Source organism: Monodon monoceros, unplaced genomic scaffold (assembly GCF_005190385.1).
Source record: "Monodon monoceros isolate NGI ecotype Baffin Bay Population unplaced genomic scaffold, NGI_Narwhal_1 Super_Scaffold_21, whole genome shotgun sequence".
In the NCBI taxonomy this organism is placed as follows: domain Eukaryota; kingdom Metazoa; phylum Chordata; class Mammalia; order Artiodactyla; family Monodontidae; genus Monodon; species Monodon monoceros.
In genome coordinates this window covers 101,758,864-101,778,124 of record NW_021703778.1, presented here as the reverse complement: position 1 = coordinate 101,778,124, position 19,261 = coordinate 101,758,864, and the positions used below count along the sequence as shown (strand labels likewise).

The following is a 19,261-nucleotide window of genomic DNA, read 5'->3' as shown; positions in this document are numbered from 1 at the left end:
TGTTGATATACACAGTCTTTGTTTGGAATTCCCCCTTCCCTTTAATATATTTTTTGGTCTATCTCCAAATATTTTTCTAGCAGAATAGAGAATATTTTTAGCTTTTATACATATACTTAAAATTTTTATTTTTCCTGTTTGTAAGTTTCTGGCTCTTTCTAGGATATTTTTAGCAGATTTGCTGTATGACATTGACTTAGTCTCAATCTTTGTAAATCTTGGGAAATCTTAAGTATGGGTTCTTGGTCTGCCATCCCCTTCTGGTTTTATACCATTGGCAAGCCCCTTCCTTAGCCCTTGTTGTTTCTACCAGAAAGAATGATGAACTCATAGTGATTGCAATTTTCAACTTTGAATGGTATCACCAGATTAAAGTTATCTGTCTAGTCTAGTGGCATATCTAACTCCCATTTTAGATTCTATTTATAAGAACTTTTAGTTGAGAGTAATAGTTGAAGTACATGGAAAAATTGGCTGGTAGGTTGAAACTTTCGTCTAATTAATTTATCCTCATGCTTACATGCTATGGATGGACTAAAGTTTTCATCTTGAGAACTGTCTTATCCAAGAGTAAAGTTGTCTAAGTAGAAGTAGAATTGCATATTTATAATAATCAGTAACCCTTACTTGTGTAAATTTTTATAAAGTAGCTAAATTGACCTCAAATTATCTCATTGGTCTTAATTCATGAAAAAAAAAATAAAATTGATTTTTATTGCCTAACAAGTTGCATATTTTCTGGCTACTAAGTGAAGTTTTTGGATTTTGGAGTACAGTTAACATTTTTAGATTATCTCTAAGTTTAATGACTGTGTAATAACATCTGACTTGTAACCTTTAGTACTTAAATACTGTGGAGTTTAAGGGAAGCAATTTAACATTTCTCTACTTTGGCCTCAATATTTATAACATTCCCCAGTTCCTTGTCAAGATAATTGTGTTTCTCTTTCAGGACATGAGACATGGAGTAGAAACAGTTGAATACAGGTATACTTGAATCATATTTATCCTTTAGAGTATTACCTTGGACAGTATAGAGGGACAATGGTAGCAAGATGGGAGTGGTACTAGAACCCTTTTAGGAGGCATCCAGATCTTTCAAACCAGGGACGATGGGGATCCGAATTAAGGGAGAGGATGTGAGGATGAAGAGGATCTGGTGGTGCCCAGAAATATTAAATTGGATCTACAGAACTTGGTCATTGGTTAGTTGTTATGGGGACTTGGAGGGTTGGAGAGACAAGACTGAGTCTAAATTAACTCTTAGTGGAAATGCTCACTTGCCAGCTAGACACATGGATTTAAAACCAGGAAGGCAATGGGATCTGGGTGCATGATTAGTGTCATCCAATTAAAGGCGAGAGTCAAGTTGTACTTGTAGAATTTCGGAAACAAAGCGGCAATGTAGAGAAGTCCTATCTTAGAGAATAACCTTATTTCTAAGTTATTTGAGGTCACCTCACTAGAGTTCCCATGCACTAGTAGAGACCAGCTGATTCTCCCCAAAAGTGTTCTGGGATGATATCCTGTTTGCTGTTAACTTGCAGAATTCTGAAACTTGATATCGGCTGGTTTTGAGTGCATCTACCTCAGGGTTGAGTCATAGTAGCTAGTTTAAGAGGGTGACGTGTAAAACCAGGCATTCTGGTTACTTGTTGGCAATGGGAATATAATCGTCATACAGTCCAGATTACTTGTGTTGGCATAGCCAGTGCTATACCATGATCAGAAGATTGCATGTGAAGCGTGGCAAGTGAATGAGGTTAGAGAATCTGTTATCTAATAATATTAAGCGAAATAAATGGCGCCTCTGTTTCACCAGAGGCGGCGCTTACCTCTCAGGTGAGAAATATTTAAGCCCTGTCACCCCCACCGCCTTAGACCCACCTGCAGGATGGTGAGTGCACCACCACAGGTCATCTGCGGTTTTAATGAGTTCCTACCACTCCTCCTTGTCTCTCGACCACAGAGGACACGTGTCAGTTCAAGTACTGGAAATGGAAAATGTTAGTGTTGGAATGCAAAAACATCTTACCTCTCTACCCCTTAACTTACGTACTTCATCTGCCTCCTCCGTGAGGTCCTTGGAGTTTACAGCTCCTCCTGGAGAGGAGGATAGTAGGTGCAGGGCCATCTCACTACCATAACAATGTGCTGACAAAAGTGGTTATGGGTTAGATGGCTTAAAGGGAGAAGAAGATAGATGAAAAAGCTTGAGGGAGAGGAAAGCTAACTGTGATTAGTTTCCAAAACTACCACTTAAGGCAGCCAGCTGCTTTGACTTGCAAATCATATTGTAGGTTGGTTTCTTGGATGGGAAAGCTTTGTAATTATAGCCTTTAGAAGCTGTGGACCAGGAAGAGAGAAAACTTCCATGGGTTGTAGGGGAGGAAAAATAATTTTCCCTTTACTCTTCTGAGTTCTTAGCTGAGACCCCTGTAATAAAAGACAGATTAACAAGAGAAAACCAATCAGAAGTTTATTAACATGTATACCTTGTGTATACATGGGAGATACCCCGGGAAAAATGAATAATTCCCAAGGTGGCTTAGAATTCAGGATTAAATACCATATTATTAGGGAAGGGGGATGGGGTGTAGACCTCTTAGGGGAGAGAAAAAGATTTTTAGAGAAGATGAATGGGCCCTTACAAGACTAGATAGGAGGTGTGACAGTTTGTGACAGAGTGTGTCTGAGTGTGGTGTCGACTTCTAGTCTACTGTCCTGTGACAAGAATCAGTCTTTGGTGGATGAAACTCCTGGAGAGGGGATTTATAACAACTGAGTTCCTTTTGGAGGATCTGTCTTTAGACAGATAAAGGGAACTCAGAGAAAGCCTGTCCCTACATTTGCTGTTTTTCAGATACCTTTGGCTCAAAACAATCAATATACTAAAGCAGAATATTTCGGGGCGGCATGTCCTGCTCCCCTTCAGGGTGATGTAGGTTGGAGTAACTGTGGTCAGTGGTGTACCACCGCTGTGCATTCATCTTGTTTTCCTTACAAAGAGGTCCAGCTGTGGGCTGGACATTGATTTACCAGTAGGAAGATCTAAGACCTGAGAAATCTGCTTGGTTGAATGGAGAGAAAAAGTCCTGTACATTCTCTTCCTGTATTCTCTCCTGAGAATACACTCCTTTCCGTCCCCACAGTTCCTCCTTAGTTAGGCTGTCAGCTTTTCACTTAGATGTCAGGATGGCTGCAGTTAGAGAGTTGTTTAAACTACAGATCCCAAGATTCTTATTTGGTGGGGGTAAAGGAAGGGGCCCAGGGGTCTGCATTTTTGAAAAGCTCTCCTTGCCGGGTTCAGATGTGCAGTCAGGTTTGGGAGACACTCATAGATTATTTCCATGAAGCTACATTAGCACCCCTTTTACGTTCTGATTCTTTCTCTTCTAATCCACTGTCCATTCCCATTTCCAGGTGGCATCAAAAACATACACGCGTGCTCCCAGGCTTGTTAGTATCCTTGGCCTGGACAAAAACTTTAGACAATTTCCCATAAAAATGAGCCTGATTGGGCTTCCCTGGTGGCGCATGGTTGAGAGTTCGCCTGCCGATGCAGGGGACACGGGTTCGTGCCCCGGTCCGGGAAGATCCCACATGCCGCGGAGCGGCTGGGCCCGTGAGCCATGGCCGCTGAGCCTGCGCGTCCGGAGCCTGTGCTCCACAACGGGAGAAGCCACAACAGTGAGAGGCCCGCGTCCCGCAAAAAAAAAAAAAAAAAAAAGAGCCTGATAGTCTCTTGCGAGTGAGTTTCCTGAGGGTGAAACCTATAAATAGCTCATCCTGATAACACTTTATACAGAGCCCTCCATATGTTAAACTGTTTTTCCATATTTAGAGGGTTTCATACCCATGAGTGAGAAAAGCAAAGCTTTGGTAAATAAAATCGAGTTTCTCTTTTACAAATACCTCCTGTTATGGATGGCTACATTTACTTAGTTTCTGCAAGTTCAGAGGGTCTTTTATTTCTCATATCTTAGTAGGAGAGGTAATAAAAATTTTCCACTTTAAGCATTCATTATGATTCAGGCACCAGAATAAGTGATTTGCATGCATTGTTTCATCTAATTCTTTCAATGCTTCCATGAATTAGGTGAAGCTCTCTCCATGTTGCAGTGAGTAAACCGAGGGTCTGAATTTTAAGAGATTTACCCACATACAGGTCTTCAGTTTTGGAAATAAGATTTGAACCCAAGTTTGTCTGATTCCAAACTTGTGGTCAGTGAAGTTACTGGTTTTATTTTTCCTCTTTTTTTCTCTCTTTTGTTCTTGGCTGCTGAATATCCATACAAAAAAAACAACAAAAGGCCATTTCCATTTCTTACCAGTTTTTCAAAAGAAGAGCAAGATTTCCTGAAAATTTAGTAGCACATGCATGTTGTTCCTTTTCTTTTTTTTTCTCTGACAGATTTTGCATAATACAATGATAGCTCTTTATTTCTTTTAACCACAAGTTTTGAAAAATGTGAATCTGAGTTGGAAAAGCAAAAGCCTTGTCACAGTTGGGAAGGTGCTGGTTAGAGAATGCCTGATGAGTTTGGGAAGATGACTTTCTTTCTACATTGTTTTTATCGGACGTTTGAAGCCACCGTGCTACCACTGGCTTTCTCTTTCATGTGTCCCCAAATGCTGAGAGGTGAGAGGCCTTGGAGCTAGAAAAGAACTAGTTTCTCTCTTTTTTAAAAGAAGAAAGTCCCTGTAAATTATAACACCCTGCATAGCAAAGTCATGGGGTAAATCGCAGTGGGGGAAATTCTGTTTGCTAACTTCTAGGAAATCACAGGGTGTCAGTTAGAGGTCAGCACATTGAGAAACTCCGTCGTCATTTTGTACTCAGCTAGTATGAAGAACCTGATGGCAATGATAAAATGGCATGATCTGAGCACACAGATCTGGGCATGGATCTATAATGTATAGATAGAGGTATAGATAGATAATAAACACCAACACTATTTATTCTTTATTCTTGCTGCCACTAAGAAAACCTACTACAGAACTGAAACCACGAGAAATTTCTTTAACCAGGGGAAGGTTCTTTTTTAATATATCTCTTTCCTACCATGAGGTTACAGGTGTGGGACCAGTTACAGGTGGACAGCTGTGTGGGCAGCATTTGTGAATCTTGCATTGGGAAGGATGTTTCGTGGTCTTGCATCATAAATCATCTGGATGTAAAGGAAACCTTTGATGTAGTCAGTAGTCAACTCCTGGAGAGCAGGGAGCATATCTTAGTTATTTCTTATATCTCTAGGCGGAGCATTGAGGTGGCACGTAATAGGTGTTTGTTTACCAACTGGCTTGATTTTACAGTAGGTTGACCAGCTCTTTGAGCTACTGTTACCATATATAGCTGTGCTGTTGATCCCTCAGCAGGATCTCTGAATGCTCTGTACAGCCTGCATGACCAACCCATTGGCCTTCTCTGCACCTTTAGTTCTGATTTGTTATTTGCTTGAGCAAATGTTGGTTACTGCTTGAGACATAGACTCTGACTAGGCTGATGGAATAGAAAACATTTACTCAAGTTGCAGCTGAGTTTTTGGATGATAGAGGGTTAAAATTCAGATTGACCTTGAATATAATGGACACAAATAAGCAGAATCAAGACCTTTAGGGAAGTACAACTTTGGAAAACTAAATATAACATGGGGACTGTGTATATGTAAATTTGAAGGGTGTGGGGGGGGACTCTTTGGGAGTCAGCAACACGATGCTTTATTTTCTTAATTATTGGGCACACACTGCCAGTTAACCACAGGAGCATAACATGTGGGAACTGCTGGGTAACATTTCCAAAATACTTGGCATTAGTCAGACATTTTTTTAGAATCCTGTGTCCACTTTGGCTGAAGGAAACTGTGGAGAATTTGGCGAGGGTCCAGAGCATGGCAATGAGAGGCAGAGGAGCAATGGAAAATAGGACCCGTTGAAAGAGGCTAATAAATAAGGATTAATTACTTAGCCTGATCCAAAGCAGCTGAAGGGTGATTAAATTAATGGTCTTCTGTTGCATATATAGTTATTATGTGGAAGATGATATAATTATTTCTGCTATGAATAGAATTAGGGAAATGGGTTTACATTAGAGTTAAAGGAGATTTTGAAGTTGCATAAAGAACTCTTGACTTTAAAGATTTTTAGACAGTGGAAAGATCTCAGCTGGAAATGTGAAATCATGGTCCTTACAGGATGGGAATGGGGCGGGTGCCACTTGCCTGTTAGAGTCAGGTGCAGCTGGGATAGAGACTGACACACTTTCTAGATCTCATTTTGTGCTGCTCATCTCACGTTGCGTTTGTCATTTTCAGCGAGTAAATCTGTATTCCTTTTTTGTTTGAGTTTTTTCACAGTTATTACAAATGTAAAGGCCTTACTTTTAATGATTCTGTGATGCATTTCAAGCAAGTGAGAGGTTAAATCACAAATTGAAAATTACTTCATGTGTGAATCAACTTGCTGCTCATTCTTTTTTTTTTTATTTTAGTTGATTTACAGTGTTCTAGGTGTACAGCAAAGTGATCCAGTTACACATATATATGTATTTTCCATTATAGGGTCTTACAAGATATTGAATATAGTTCCCTGTGCTATAGAGTAGGTCCTTGTTGTTTATCTAATTTTATATATAGTAGTGTGTTTCTGTTAATCCCAGATTTCCAGTTTATCCCTCCCTACCCTTTCCCCTTTGGTAACCATAAGTTTGTTTTCTATGTCTATGAGTCCGTTTATGTTTTATAAATAAGTTCATTTATATCATTTATTTACATTCCACATATGTGATATCATATGATATTTGTCCTTCTCTGACTTACTTCACATAGTATGATAATCTCTAGGTCCATCCATATTGCTGCAAATGGCATTATGTCATTGTTTTTTATGGCTGAGTAGTATTCCATTATGTGTGTACACCACATCTTCTTTATCCATTCATCTATGGATAGACGTCTACATTGCTTCCATGTCTTGACTATTGTAAATAGTATTGCTGTGAACGTTGGGGTGCATGTATCTTTTTGAAATAGAGTTTTCATCTTTTCTGGCTGTTTGCCCAGGAGTGGGATTGCTGGTTCATATCTGCTGCTCATTCTTATACGAGCCCTTGTAATACTGCCAATTCCAGCTTGCCTTTTCTTTTTCTTTAGAAAACTCACTGCGTGCCCTGCTTGCTTGGTCAACAATGAGTGCCAAGTCTGCCATCAGCAAGGAAATTTTTGCACCTCTTGATGAAAGGATGCTGGGAGCTGTCCAAGTCAAGAGGAGGACAAAGAAAAAGATCCCTTTCTTGGCAACTGGAGGTCAAGGCGAATATTTAACTTACATCTGCCTGTCAGGTAATGAAAATCAGATATGAATATCATTAAAACAACTTCTGTTTTAAAGCAGTTAATTTAAAGGGGTCCAGGAGGGTTATAGCCCAAGGTTTGGATACACCTGCCTTTCCATTCCTTTCCTGTTTCTCTGTTACCTTCTTTGATCCTTATTTGCTCATGGCGCCTTGGCTTTTGATGTTGCCTAGTATGGAAAGGTAATGAAGTGCAATTTTAATGTCCTTTCAGTTTCACTAAGAGCATCTGTAAAGGGTTTGGCAAACACTTCTGTTTGTCCATACTTTTCCTTCACTAGGGCCTTGACAGAAAGTGGGCTATCCTCTGAGATTTTTTGTTTTAGAACACTTCCTGGTATTTGCATAATTGTTACTACCAGCAGCCTGAGTTTCATTGACTTTTCTTTTTCTTAAGAGTTGCCAATAATCAGTAATAGTTGGTCTCAAGATAAATATCGACACTGTATGGAATGTGAGAAAGTAGACTCAGCTCATAAATCACAGCTTTGCCTGACAGCTGTTCCTTGTCAGGAAGAGACATCTGCTCTATTAAGCTTAGAATTTTGTGGGATTACTTTTTTTCTCTTTCCGTTTGTGATTGTAGGATATCTGTGGGACTTACTGTGAATTCATACCAAGTGTTTTGAGATGAAATTTGGATAAGTTTTCCATGGAACTATGGGTGATGCTAACCTGAGCACCTGGAGCATTTGTAATATTTCTGATATTTCTTGTAACTGGGCAATGGAGGAATTAGGCTTGCCTTAATTCATCTTTTTTCCAATTTTCTTCAGTTGTGGCTTGGGAATAAAACTTTATCTTTAGACCCATTTTTAGCTTTTTTTTTTTTTTTTAAATTAAGCCTCAGATCATTTGTTTATCAGAATTTATTTCAAGGTGGAAATAGCTTTTTTTCCAGAAAGAACATGTAGAGATAATAATAGGACTGTATCTTAGTTTAAAATAAAATGGAAATATAACCCTTTGGTAAGAATGCCTTTTCAATGGTTAGAATGAGAATTGACCTTGAAATATTCGTGTCTCTTAAATCCCAAGTAACAATTAGGTTAATAAGATTTGGTGACTGTTGGAAGACATTTGCATTCCTTTAGTGTGCTGAGCAGTGCTTGCCATATAATAGGGGCTCAGTTAATATCTAAAGAAGTAGCCTTTCCTAATACCTTCCTAGTATTTTGTTAATGAGGTTCAGGTCTTAAAAATATTTCCACATCTTTAAATTTGAATTCTAGAGTTTTCGCTTATACCAATAATGAATAGAATGCATTAAAAGAAATTTTGTTTTGTATTTGGGCTGAGCTGAACATGGGATGAGCAGGGACACATAATATTCTAATTAACCTCCATTCTCTCAATGTTTCATTGAGATTTCTTGAAGACAGGCAGTTGCAGAAAAGGTGGATGAAGAAAAGGGCCGTTTTGTTTGCCTTTTAGGCACGTGTTATTTGTCAGCCTCTTTCTGATCATGAGGTCTGCAAGAGTGATATGGGGCCTCTAATTCCCTCTCCCGGTGAAAGAGCATGACCATTTCCCCTGCCATACGAGATAATGACCGGGGACTTACTGGATAACTGCATTTCCTTTACAAATCACCAAGACCTTCAGGTTTAAAGCCTGCGACTATGAGAATTACTTTTCTGTTGCATTCTAATGGAGGACGGTCTTGAGTTCTGAAAGTCTTCATCCTTTTCATGGACTTGAATTTTGAGAGGATAGGTTGACAAAGCAGATCTGACATTTAAGCAGTTGATTTAATGGAAACTGGGGCAGGAGAAGGCCAGGCAACTTTGACACCCACAGTGTTTTTGCAGTTTGATTTTTCTTGTAATCGAGAAAGAAGCAGCCACCTTTATTTTCGAACTCATGAAAAGCGTAGAGGCCTATCAGTACATCTTTGATAAGATGTTGCTTTAATTAACAAGTAATTAATTACACACATATTTATTAAGTACTTTTTATGTGCTGAGCACTCTTGGTGCTGGGGGTTCAGTTAGGAGAAAAACTCATGAAGCTTACCTTGTTTGTTGGGGAAGGAGCAGTAGACATTAATATTTTATTCACTAAAATAAACATAATTATTAACTGGGAAAAGGTTAAAGAGGAAAAATATAGTGATGTGAAAGCAAGTGTGAGGAGGATTTGACCTGGTTGGGAGAACCCAGAGCTGCAAGAAAAGTAGGGCCTCACTGGTTCTGAAAAGAAATGGTGTGGGTGCAGGGAGCATTCCAGGCAGAGGAAGGGCGGCTTCTTTGAAAGATGAACTGGATTCTGAGTTCCTCCTTGTCTCCTGTTTAGTCCTGTTTAGTCTTTGTAGCTCAACTCACATAGGAGGCTGTGAAGTGAAAGCAGAGCCCTGGAATGACAGCTGTTCCTTCCTGCTATCAGTGTGAACCTCCTGTGCTTTCTGGGAGTCCGAGCCCTTCAACTCTTGTGGTTTGGATGATGAAAACCAGCTCTCCATTTTGAATAGGCAAAATTTGTCCAAATTAGGACAGTGTCTGCAAATAATTTTTAACCACTTTTCAAACATCATAAAGAGTTATATTCTTTTTTTATTTTTATTTATTTATTTATTTTTTTGCGGTACACGGGCCTCTCACTGTTTTGGCCCCTCCCGTTGTGGAGCACAGGCTCCGGATGCGCAGGCTCAGCGGCCATGGCTCACGGGCCCAGCCGCTCCGCGGCATGTGGGATCTTCCCGGACCGGGGCACGAACCCGTGTCCCCTGCATCGGCAGGCGGACTCTCAACCACTGCGCCACCAGGGAAGCCCCCTATTCTTTTTTTAAAGAGAAGAGTATCAAAGCTTTAAAAGTTTGCCAACATATGCATGTAAGCATGGGTGTTTTATATATCCAGTGTCTTTTAGTAATGATTCTTTGTGTGAATTTTTTTCCACCAGTATTTGGCAGAGTTTATAATCTGAGAGGGAGAGGCCTGTGATCATGAGACTTATTATTTTCAGAGCGGGTTGTATATTCTCTAGGGGAATCCAAAATGGTGCTGGAGCAAAGGAAATAAGATCTTTCTTGAGTTATTTAGCTATAATTGTGTAAGGAGAGAAATAACCTCTCCAATTCATCCATGGAGCTTTGGGATAGAATTTGATTGTTTCTCATTGGACTTCCTGGCTGGCTTCTTGAATGGTACGCAGATACTTACATACTGAGAGGCCTCTGTGATTAACATTCTTAAAGCGTTGGTTTCCAGTTTCTCTTTTCAGCAATGGCTAAAATTAAAAAGGCTGACAATACCAAGTGTTGGCAGGCATGTGGAGCAATTTGAGCTCTCATACTTTGCTGGTGGGAATGTAAAAATGATAGAATTGCTTTGGTAAACAATTTGACAGTTGTTTATAAAGTCAAACTTGCATTTATATGACTCAACAAGTCTGTTCCTAGGCATTTACCCAAGAGAAATAAAAACATATGTCCACATAAAGACATGTACATAGAGGTTCATAACAGTTTTATTTATAATAACCAAAAATCAGAACTCAGATGTCCATCTATATGTGAGTGAATAAAATTATTTTTATAACTATGCAGTGGAATGCTACCTGGAAATTAAATGAACTACCAATACATGCAGCAACATGGATGAATCTCAAAAGCCTTGTGTTATGTGTGAAAAAAAAAATGGAAAAGATGACATGATGTATGATTCTATTTATATGAAATTCTAGAATGGACAGAACTTAAGCTATAGTGACAGAAAGCCCATTGGTGGTTGCCGGGGGGTGGAGTTGGTGATTGATTGCAAAGGAGCGTGAGGGGATTTCTTGCAATGGTGTAAGGGTTCTATATGTTGATTGTGGTGGTGCTTACTTGGGTGTATCACAAGTAACCACCAACTCATCAAACTACACACTTAAAATGGGTACATTTTATTACATGTAAATATATCTTGGTAAAATTGATTCTAAAAAGTGTCTTACAGAGTCACTTGTGGGATGATCATAAGAATTAATTAACCTTCTTAGTCTGCTCCGTAAGATGGACAGAGGCTAGCCCTCTCCCTTAAAGGTATGAGGAGTTATCCTAGATGGCCTTTTGAGTCCTCAGACAGAAGCAGCTGTGTATCATGTAAACCTGTGTTTCCATCTATCTGATCTGTGTCTCCATAGTTCCTTATAGCACCCGGCACATTGCTGAGTATAGACACAATAGATACTTAAATGGAAGATGCTATGTAAATGGATAGCTTCCTAAATACCTGATGATAGTATGGACTTTATTTATAACTTAGAGCTGTTAACTCATTCAAACTGTAAAGCAAGCTCTGCCTACAACTATTTCTATAATCAGTTGCCCCCTCCATGAAATTGGGGTCTATAATACTACACTAGACACTGTCTGTGGAGAGTGTTTCTCTCTAAATAAGTGCACTTCTTACCTATCAAAAAAAAAAAAATACTACAGTAGAAGCATGCTAAGAAGTTAATATCAATTTGCTATTAGAGGCCAGTTACCTACTGAACATTCCATAATTTCCTGTTTAAAATCTATTTTCCTGATCCTGTTTTAATTCAGTATGCATGATGTGTAATGCTACCCTTCATATACGTAAATGGATAAAAATCTTTCATTGGCTGCTCCCCATAGAAGGAGCATGAAGAAACTTCAGTTTTTGTAATTAATACATTCTCTTACATAAACTTTAATTTTTGTGATTAAAACATTCTCTGTTCTTAAAACAGAGAATCTTAATCTTTTCAGAATGATTTTAGATTTGTAGAGAGCAAAATTTTATTATGAAAGAAAAAAGTTCTGGGCTTCCCTGGTGGTGCAGTGGTTGAGAGTCCGCCTGCCGATGCAGGGGACACGGGTTCGTGCCCCAGTCCGGGAAGATCCCACATGCCGCGGAGCGGCTGGGTCCGTGAGCCATGGCCGCTGAGCCTGCGCGTCCGGAGCCTGTGCTCCACAACGGGAGAGGCCACAGCAGTGAGAGGCCCGCGTACCGTAAAAAAAAAAAAAAAAAAAAAAGTTCTGAGTGATCTTTGATGAAACCATTTATGTAAATGGATCCCCATGGAAGGTAACGATGGGGATTAGGAGGCTAGGACTTGGCAATACTGTTCTTTATCTCCGTAGTTCCCAGTCCTGGGTGTTCCTTAGAATAACCTCTAGAATTTTATGGATGGCCTGGTTCCACCTAGGCCCTACTAATGCAGCACTAGGGGTAGTGGGGAAACTTACCTGTATCTTGAAAGTGTCATGCATGAGATACTGAAGCTAAGGTTGAGAAGTTTCACTATCTTGGAGAGTTATGCTCTGCGTTGTCTTATTGCTGTACTTGACATAATGATATATTTATGGTACTCAATTCTATCAAAAGAATACATCTTAGTCCTTTTCTTTTTGACTAGCCATGGTCAAAGCTCTGAATTTTTCTGGGCTTCAATTCAGTTGACAAGTTCAAAGCTTCTTTTAGGCCCTGAGGTTCTAGGATTCTGAACCCCCTTGGAAATTTTATAGCAAATTTCATTCTTGTTTCATACATAATCATATAGGGAGAAATTCAGGTTGTTAATAATCCAAATGGACATTCAAACCAATTATGAGGGTTTGAGGACAGTTTTTATAGGTTGCTATTGGATTAGCATAACCAAAGTTAATTGTCAGAGATCTGGCATAAGAAATTCTTTTTATCTACTTTCTAAAGTCAGACAGGATCTCATCACAAGGTCTATAAATATTAGAAGAGAGAGAAGGAAAAAATACAAGACAGATGAAATTTGACCTTGATAGAAATGGTTTATTCAGGAGTGGTGAGCTGTCTTTCTAAGAGTTTTTCTCCAGGAAAAATGAAGAAATCCACAGTGAACTCAGAGATGGACAAAGGTATTAGTAGTGAAAGAAGAAATACAAAACAACTGTAATAATGATATATATGTTATTACACTTTGTTATAGAAGTAGTAAATATTGAAAATACCAATCTTTCAGATACTATGTAGAAGAAAATAAAAATCATCCTGTGTATGTTTTATCATTTGTTTTAATTCCAGTTAATCCTCACAACATCCCTATCCCTATCCCAATTGGGTGGTATATTCTTTTCCCAGATAAAGGCACCAGTGTTCATCAGAGAGGTCGTGATGTCCCAGGGTCACCACTTTTGAAGTAACAGAAATCCATCCAGTCCTTGTGGCCCCATTGGCCATGCTTGTAGTGCCACAGCACCTCATTTTTTCTGACATACGTCGGGAGGGCTTGTGGTGTAGAGTGAGCCATATTTTAAGGAACAGGTTTCTCCCTAACGCTTCAAAATTCATAAAGACGTTGAACAGTTTTGACCTGTACTGTGTCTTCTATCTCATTTCTGAGGTTATTGAGTAATAGACTCTCCTCCATTTGGAATATACATCAGGGTAAGCTTTTTTTTTTTTTTTTTTTTTGCGGTATGCGGGCCTCTCACTGTTGTGGCCTCTCCCGTTGCGGAGCACAGGCTCCGGATGCACAGGCTTAGCGGCCATGGCTCACGGGCCCAGCCACCCCACGGCATGTGGGATCTTCCCGGACCGGGGCTCGAACCCGTGTCCCTTGAATCCGCAGGCGGACTCTCAACCCCTGCGCCACCAGGGAAGCCCAGGGTAAGCTTTTTATCTCTTTATTATAGAGATTTGGTATGTAAATCCAGCCCTAAAACTTTAAGTAGCTCTAGAAAACAGTGCAATCAAAAACAGTTATTTCCAGTGCCATGATTATATGATTCTTTGTACATCCTTTTTTATTTTAGAAAAATATAATATCTTCTATTATATTTTACATTGAGAATTTGGCCCTTTTGTGACATGTGCATAGACACATTGGATTAAAACATTTGCAATGATATCCTTGGTTACATGAAGTTAAAAGTAGAGAGGGTTTTCTTCTGCACTGTTTTCTGGCTCAGCGGATGTTGCCACCAGGTGTCACTTGTAAATGACCTTCAGTGTAGCACCTGCCATGAACCCATCACATGCTTCAGTGCTCAGTAAGGTTAGAGAAGCACCAGTCCCCCTATGAATTAGGAGTAGTAATAATACTAATAGTAGCAATAGTATTTATTGAGTTCTTATATTGGGCATGGTTTTATGCCCTTTACATATATTAACTCATTTAATCCTTATGACAATGAGGTAGATAACAGTACCATCCTCATTTTGTAGATGAGGAAACTGAGCATACGGAATTCGATTGGCTGGTCCAAGGTCATCGGTTTGTGAGTTACAAAACAGAGATTTAAACCCAGGTGCTTTGATTCTAGGCCTGTATTGCCTTAGACACTGTGCTCCTCTGTTTGTCTGTCTGTCTCTTAGGCGTAAGAGTTATATGAGAGAGGACTTCCCAAACCAAGCATCTTTTCTCACACTCCCTCGTACATCTTTAGAGATAATTATGTTTCACGATTACTCTACTTTCCTACCAGTTTAGGCTTGGTTGGTTTTGGCTGGGAGGTGACAATCCTCTACACCAGTATCTAGGCTGTTAAGGAAGCCCCACAGGAGAATGAGAGTGTCAGCGGATGTATTCGAGTCTTAGAGAAAATCAATTCCCCGGGGAAATTCTGAGAGGCTCCTGACAAGGACACCGCCATGTACGAACCTTTCTTCAGTTATACAGTAAAAAAAAAAAAAAAAGTAGATGCCTTAAAATTGTTTTAGAGTTTCCTTGATGGTTCTAGATCTCTTCCTGAGAAAACTGGTAGTAATAATATTTGTCTTTTCTAAAGCCTTGTGAATAGGAGACTCCAAAAATGGAGAACAAAGCACTTAACAGATGTGATGTCACTTAATCCTCACAACAGCTTTGTGATGTGGCTTTTGTTGTCATTTCTACTTTCCATGAAATAGCCAAGGTTTAAAGTGGGCGGGTACACTGCCCAGGGGCAGACAGCTAGATGGTGGTAAGGCTGAGACTCAAATCTGGGTCCCTCTCCCTCCCAAGTGTGCACTCTTTAAAATTTTTTTTCAGGACGGGCCTGGACCCAAGAAAATGAACTCTCCCCTTCCTTAAAAACAATGTGACAGCATGCCTTGTGCAAAGCGTTTTAATCTCCAGGGATTTAGAGGATGTGCTGTTGACCACCTTAGCTTTTCTAGTGGTTTAGCACGCCAACAGAATTTTCTTTTTCCATTCTCTCATGTACGTGTTCCAATACTAAAACCAGATGGAAACAAGGGAAAACTCTTAACAGAGGCTAGTGCCAAAACATTTCCTTTAAAAAGGAAACTCCATCTGTGCTCTCTCCCACCACACAGCCCACTGTGAAGAACAGGGATTTCACAGCTGATTCACTTATTTTCGTTTTGATTAGTTTTGACTAATTGCAAAGGTAGAGCAAGTGGAGGTTCGGGAGATTGCAAACTAAGGCAGCTCTCCTTCTGGGATGTTGCTGGCAAGGTGCTGGGAACCTGGCCAATGTCCTAAACAGCAGCCTAGCAGTAGACAGGGTTTTAATTCATGCCCATGCGTTCTTTGGTGGTCGTGGTTTTTACCCCTTTTAGATGTTAGTGCTCTTTGCTGTTGTATTTCGCGTTAAACATCATCAGGGGTTCATTCATCAGTAAGTTGCAGTCAGAGGCGCTTGGGTCTCTATTGCTCCAGGCCTTCTCCCAGCCCAGCTGTGCAGAACACGGGCGTAGGCATAAGACTGACTTGGGGTAAAATACTGGCTTGTACTAGGTCTTTCAAGTCTTTGATACTCGGTTTTCTCATCTGTAAAATGGAAATAATATCCATATCCCAAGGGCATTTTGAGGATTAACTGAACTCTGTGTGTGTGTGTGTGTGTGTGTGTGTGTGTGTGTGTGTGTATGTATGTATAAGTCCTGATTCCTAGAAAGTACTCAGCTTTATGAACAGTATTATTACCTTGTCACTAAATGGGACATCCACCTGTTATTGCCATACAAACGTAATTCCTCTGCAGATTTTAGAAAACATGTGAATGTATGTCTGATAGGCTTCTGTGACCCATGTCATGTGAGACAAAAATCCCATGAAAACCCAGATTTGTCTTGGGATTTTCCTACCTCCCCTTCCATACTTTTTCCCTTTCCCTCTCAAGTTCACTTTCTCCTCCCCTGTGTGTCCCACCCTTGCCAGGGATCTCAAGGTCATTCTGACTCCCAGTTTCTAAACCTACCTTCTCTTAATTCTCTGTTCCAAATTATACGGTAGCCCCACGCAAACTGCAATACTAGGGGGAAGCCCACTGCTCTTCTATTTCTGAGAGTTTGAAGACGTTCACTCTGATCTCATGAATATTTGCACATTGTTGGGTATATTGGCTGCGGGGGACCTGTGTTCAGGTCTCTTTATCCCCTTTGGTGGGGAGTTAGAACTGGCTTAGTGGAGTTCCTGTCCCTGAAATGGGAGATGTTATTTTCCTACACCTGTCTTCACTGATCAAAAGAAAAATTGAAGCAAAATAAAACCAAACATCCTTTGGGGTCAGTCAAGTGCACCGTTAAGCAAACAGCAGAAGTGGGAGAGGCTGGTACAAATGCCTGGACCCAGCTTTTCAGCCCAGATCAAGTTCTTGTTTGCCCAGCTCTTTCCTGTTACCTTTCCTTTAGAGAGAGAGAGAGAATGAATACGAGTGATATTTCCATGCCAGTTACAGTCATGCTAAACCACACGCAGAATTTTCCAGAAGAAGCTATAAATGACCACGAGGACAGTGAGGGTGCTTGAGACTAGATGACCAGTTTGTTAGTGTGTTGAGACTTGCTCGCATTTCTCCCTGGTCTCCCCTGTCATCTCCATGATAGCACTTAGCATTGCCAGGTTGTATTTGTCAGTCTGCTTTCTGTTTACCTCCCCAGACTGCCATTCCCTAGAGGGCAGGGTCCATGTTGTACACACCTCATCCCTTTGTGGAACAGATGAAGTGTCTGGGGGAAAATCAGGCAAAATCCCTTTTGGCTGAGACTGCTGGCTCGGGCTCACTGTCTGGGCGGGCTGGAGCTCCCGCCTGTGAGCTGGAGTGGTTTTTTTTCCTTTGGTTTTGTTTTGTTTGTTTGTTTGTTTAAGATGCTGCTGGGTGGTCTTTGCATTCCCTTGGAATTCATCAGGTCACTGAGCAGGAGTTTTTATTCTACCTAACAGCCCAGTTACCAAGAAGAAAGGGTAGATTTCTCTGATTTATTCAGACTTGAAGAATCATCAAAAATGAGCAATTTATAAATGCTTCTGTTGTAACCTACAGTGGGATGCCGTTATCTCAAATTTTTGAAGCACTTAAGTGTTTCTCCTTATGAAAGAGTTCACATTACAGGGGAATAAATGATCATTTAATGAGCATCGAATATATCGAAACTCTCCCTGAATGGTCTTTTCTCACAGCAGTCGTTTTCAGTTCTACACATTTCCTTAAAGTCGGCTTTCAAGGGAAAAATGGAAACTCTATTTTTATTGAAAATCTCTGAGGATATTCATACTGTCTCCCCCTCCCCCGTACACACCGTTTTAACACAAATTATTTTTTATTCACCGCATGTGGCTCCCATGTAGCTTAGGTTGTAGACCCTATGCCCAACTACATTTTGATGTTTATATCGGTTTAAAAAATTATGCTTCTTTGAGAAGCTACAGCAGCTTGGCAAGTGGATTTGAGATGACAAGAATATATCCAGCCTTGATTCCTGGAGATCTCAGTTTCCATTTTCATAAGAGGAAGCAACAGAATTGAGAGTTGTCCTTTTTAGTTTTCCAGCTAATATGACTAAGCACAGATACATAAGTTTTTTCTCTGGTTAGAATCCTTTCCACCTTGTGGGTAGGTAAGAATCAACTGGTTTTGGATCCATGAATTTTCAACTGTATTTCTCCCTATAAATGTAAATGTGTTATCAAAAACATAAAATGCCACCAAAAAGAGAAAAAAAATGGGAAAAATCATGTAAAAATTGTGACATTGGCTGTTTCGGTTTCACATTTTTTTTTTAATACCCCTCCCCCTTTATAATATTCTAGGTACAATTTTGTCTTCTCTTTTCATTTTTATGGTAACAAAAATGTTAATTTTTATACAGTCTTTATGAGGTTAATTTTAATGGCTTCTTGGGTGCCATAGAGTATTTAACCATTCATCTGTTGCTTGATATTTTGTTTTTTCAATTTTCACAGTGAGAAATAAGGAACTTGGTCTTGCCTTTTTAGAAAATACCCCTCTTACAGGTGAGGAGATTGAGGCACACGCATAACTTGTAAGAGGAAGCCTCCACACTGCTCCTGAGTGGTAGGAACAAGTGGAATCTCAGTGCTCTGTGGGCTAAAATAAGCTTATCTCAAAGCCCACGTCTGCCAGAACGCCTTAAAAGTAAAATGTCCTATGAGTTTGTATGCTTAATAGCTGGTTAGTCATCTCTGTGATATTTAAGATAGCTCTAGATCAAGTTCTTTGAGGTTCATATGATGCCCGCTCCCTTTAGGATTGGGACGTTAGGCGATTTTCATGTGCATTTGCAGGTGTTCGTGCGTGTGTGTGTGCAACTGTGTTTACAGAAAAAGAAGGCATGTGTCTTACCTAGAGTCAGCCCTCATGTTCCTTCAAAGAGGTGGCTCTTCGCCACATCTTTTTGGTCTGTTTCACGTACTAATTCATTCGACATCTTCTATACTGTTGTTAGATGAGGGATGGGGGAAGTGGTAAATGTCAACCAAACATATGATGCTTTTTTTCCTAGCTCAGTGCGTTTCCTTAATCATTCACATATGACATTATATCAGATCCAACATTTGAACCTGTGGAGCAAATAGGATGAGGGAAGTTAACTTCTGAGGAATTTTCTTTCAGAACTCTAGATTTTTATAGCTAGGAGAATCCTTAGTCATTCTCAAATACATCACCAACTTTTATATGAAAAATGAGGCCCAGGGGCTTGGATGGCTTGGCTGACATCGCAGAACCGCTGCAGTCAG

The 19,261-nt window shown here is 40.0% G+C and overlaps 1 protein-coding gene across 2 annotated transcripts in view; it reads left to right on the top strand.

The window, feature by feature from the left end:
- STXBP6 (syntaxin binding protein 6) overlaps window positions 1-19,261 on the top strand; it is a 261,893-nt gene that overhangs the window by 62,358 nt on the left and 180,274 nt on the right. Inside the window, exons 1-2 of one of the 2 annotated variants that reach the window (XM_029239468.1) lie at window positions 4,508-4,642; window positions 7,152-7,340. In XM_029239468.1, the coding sequence (XP_029095301.1) occupies window positions 4,531-4,642; window positions 7,152-7,340 (301 nt within the window). In that variant the 5' untranslated portion in view covers window positions 4,508-4,530. Of the gene's footprint in view, window positions 1-4,507; window positions 4,643-7,151; window positions 7,341-19,261 lie in introns of those variants that run through there. The other variant, XM_029239469.1, reaches the window with a different exon arrangement.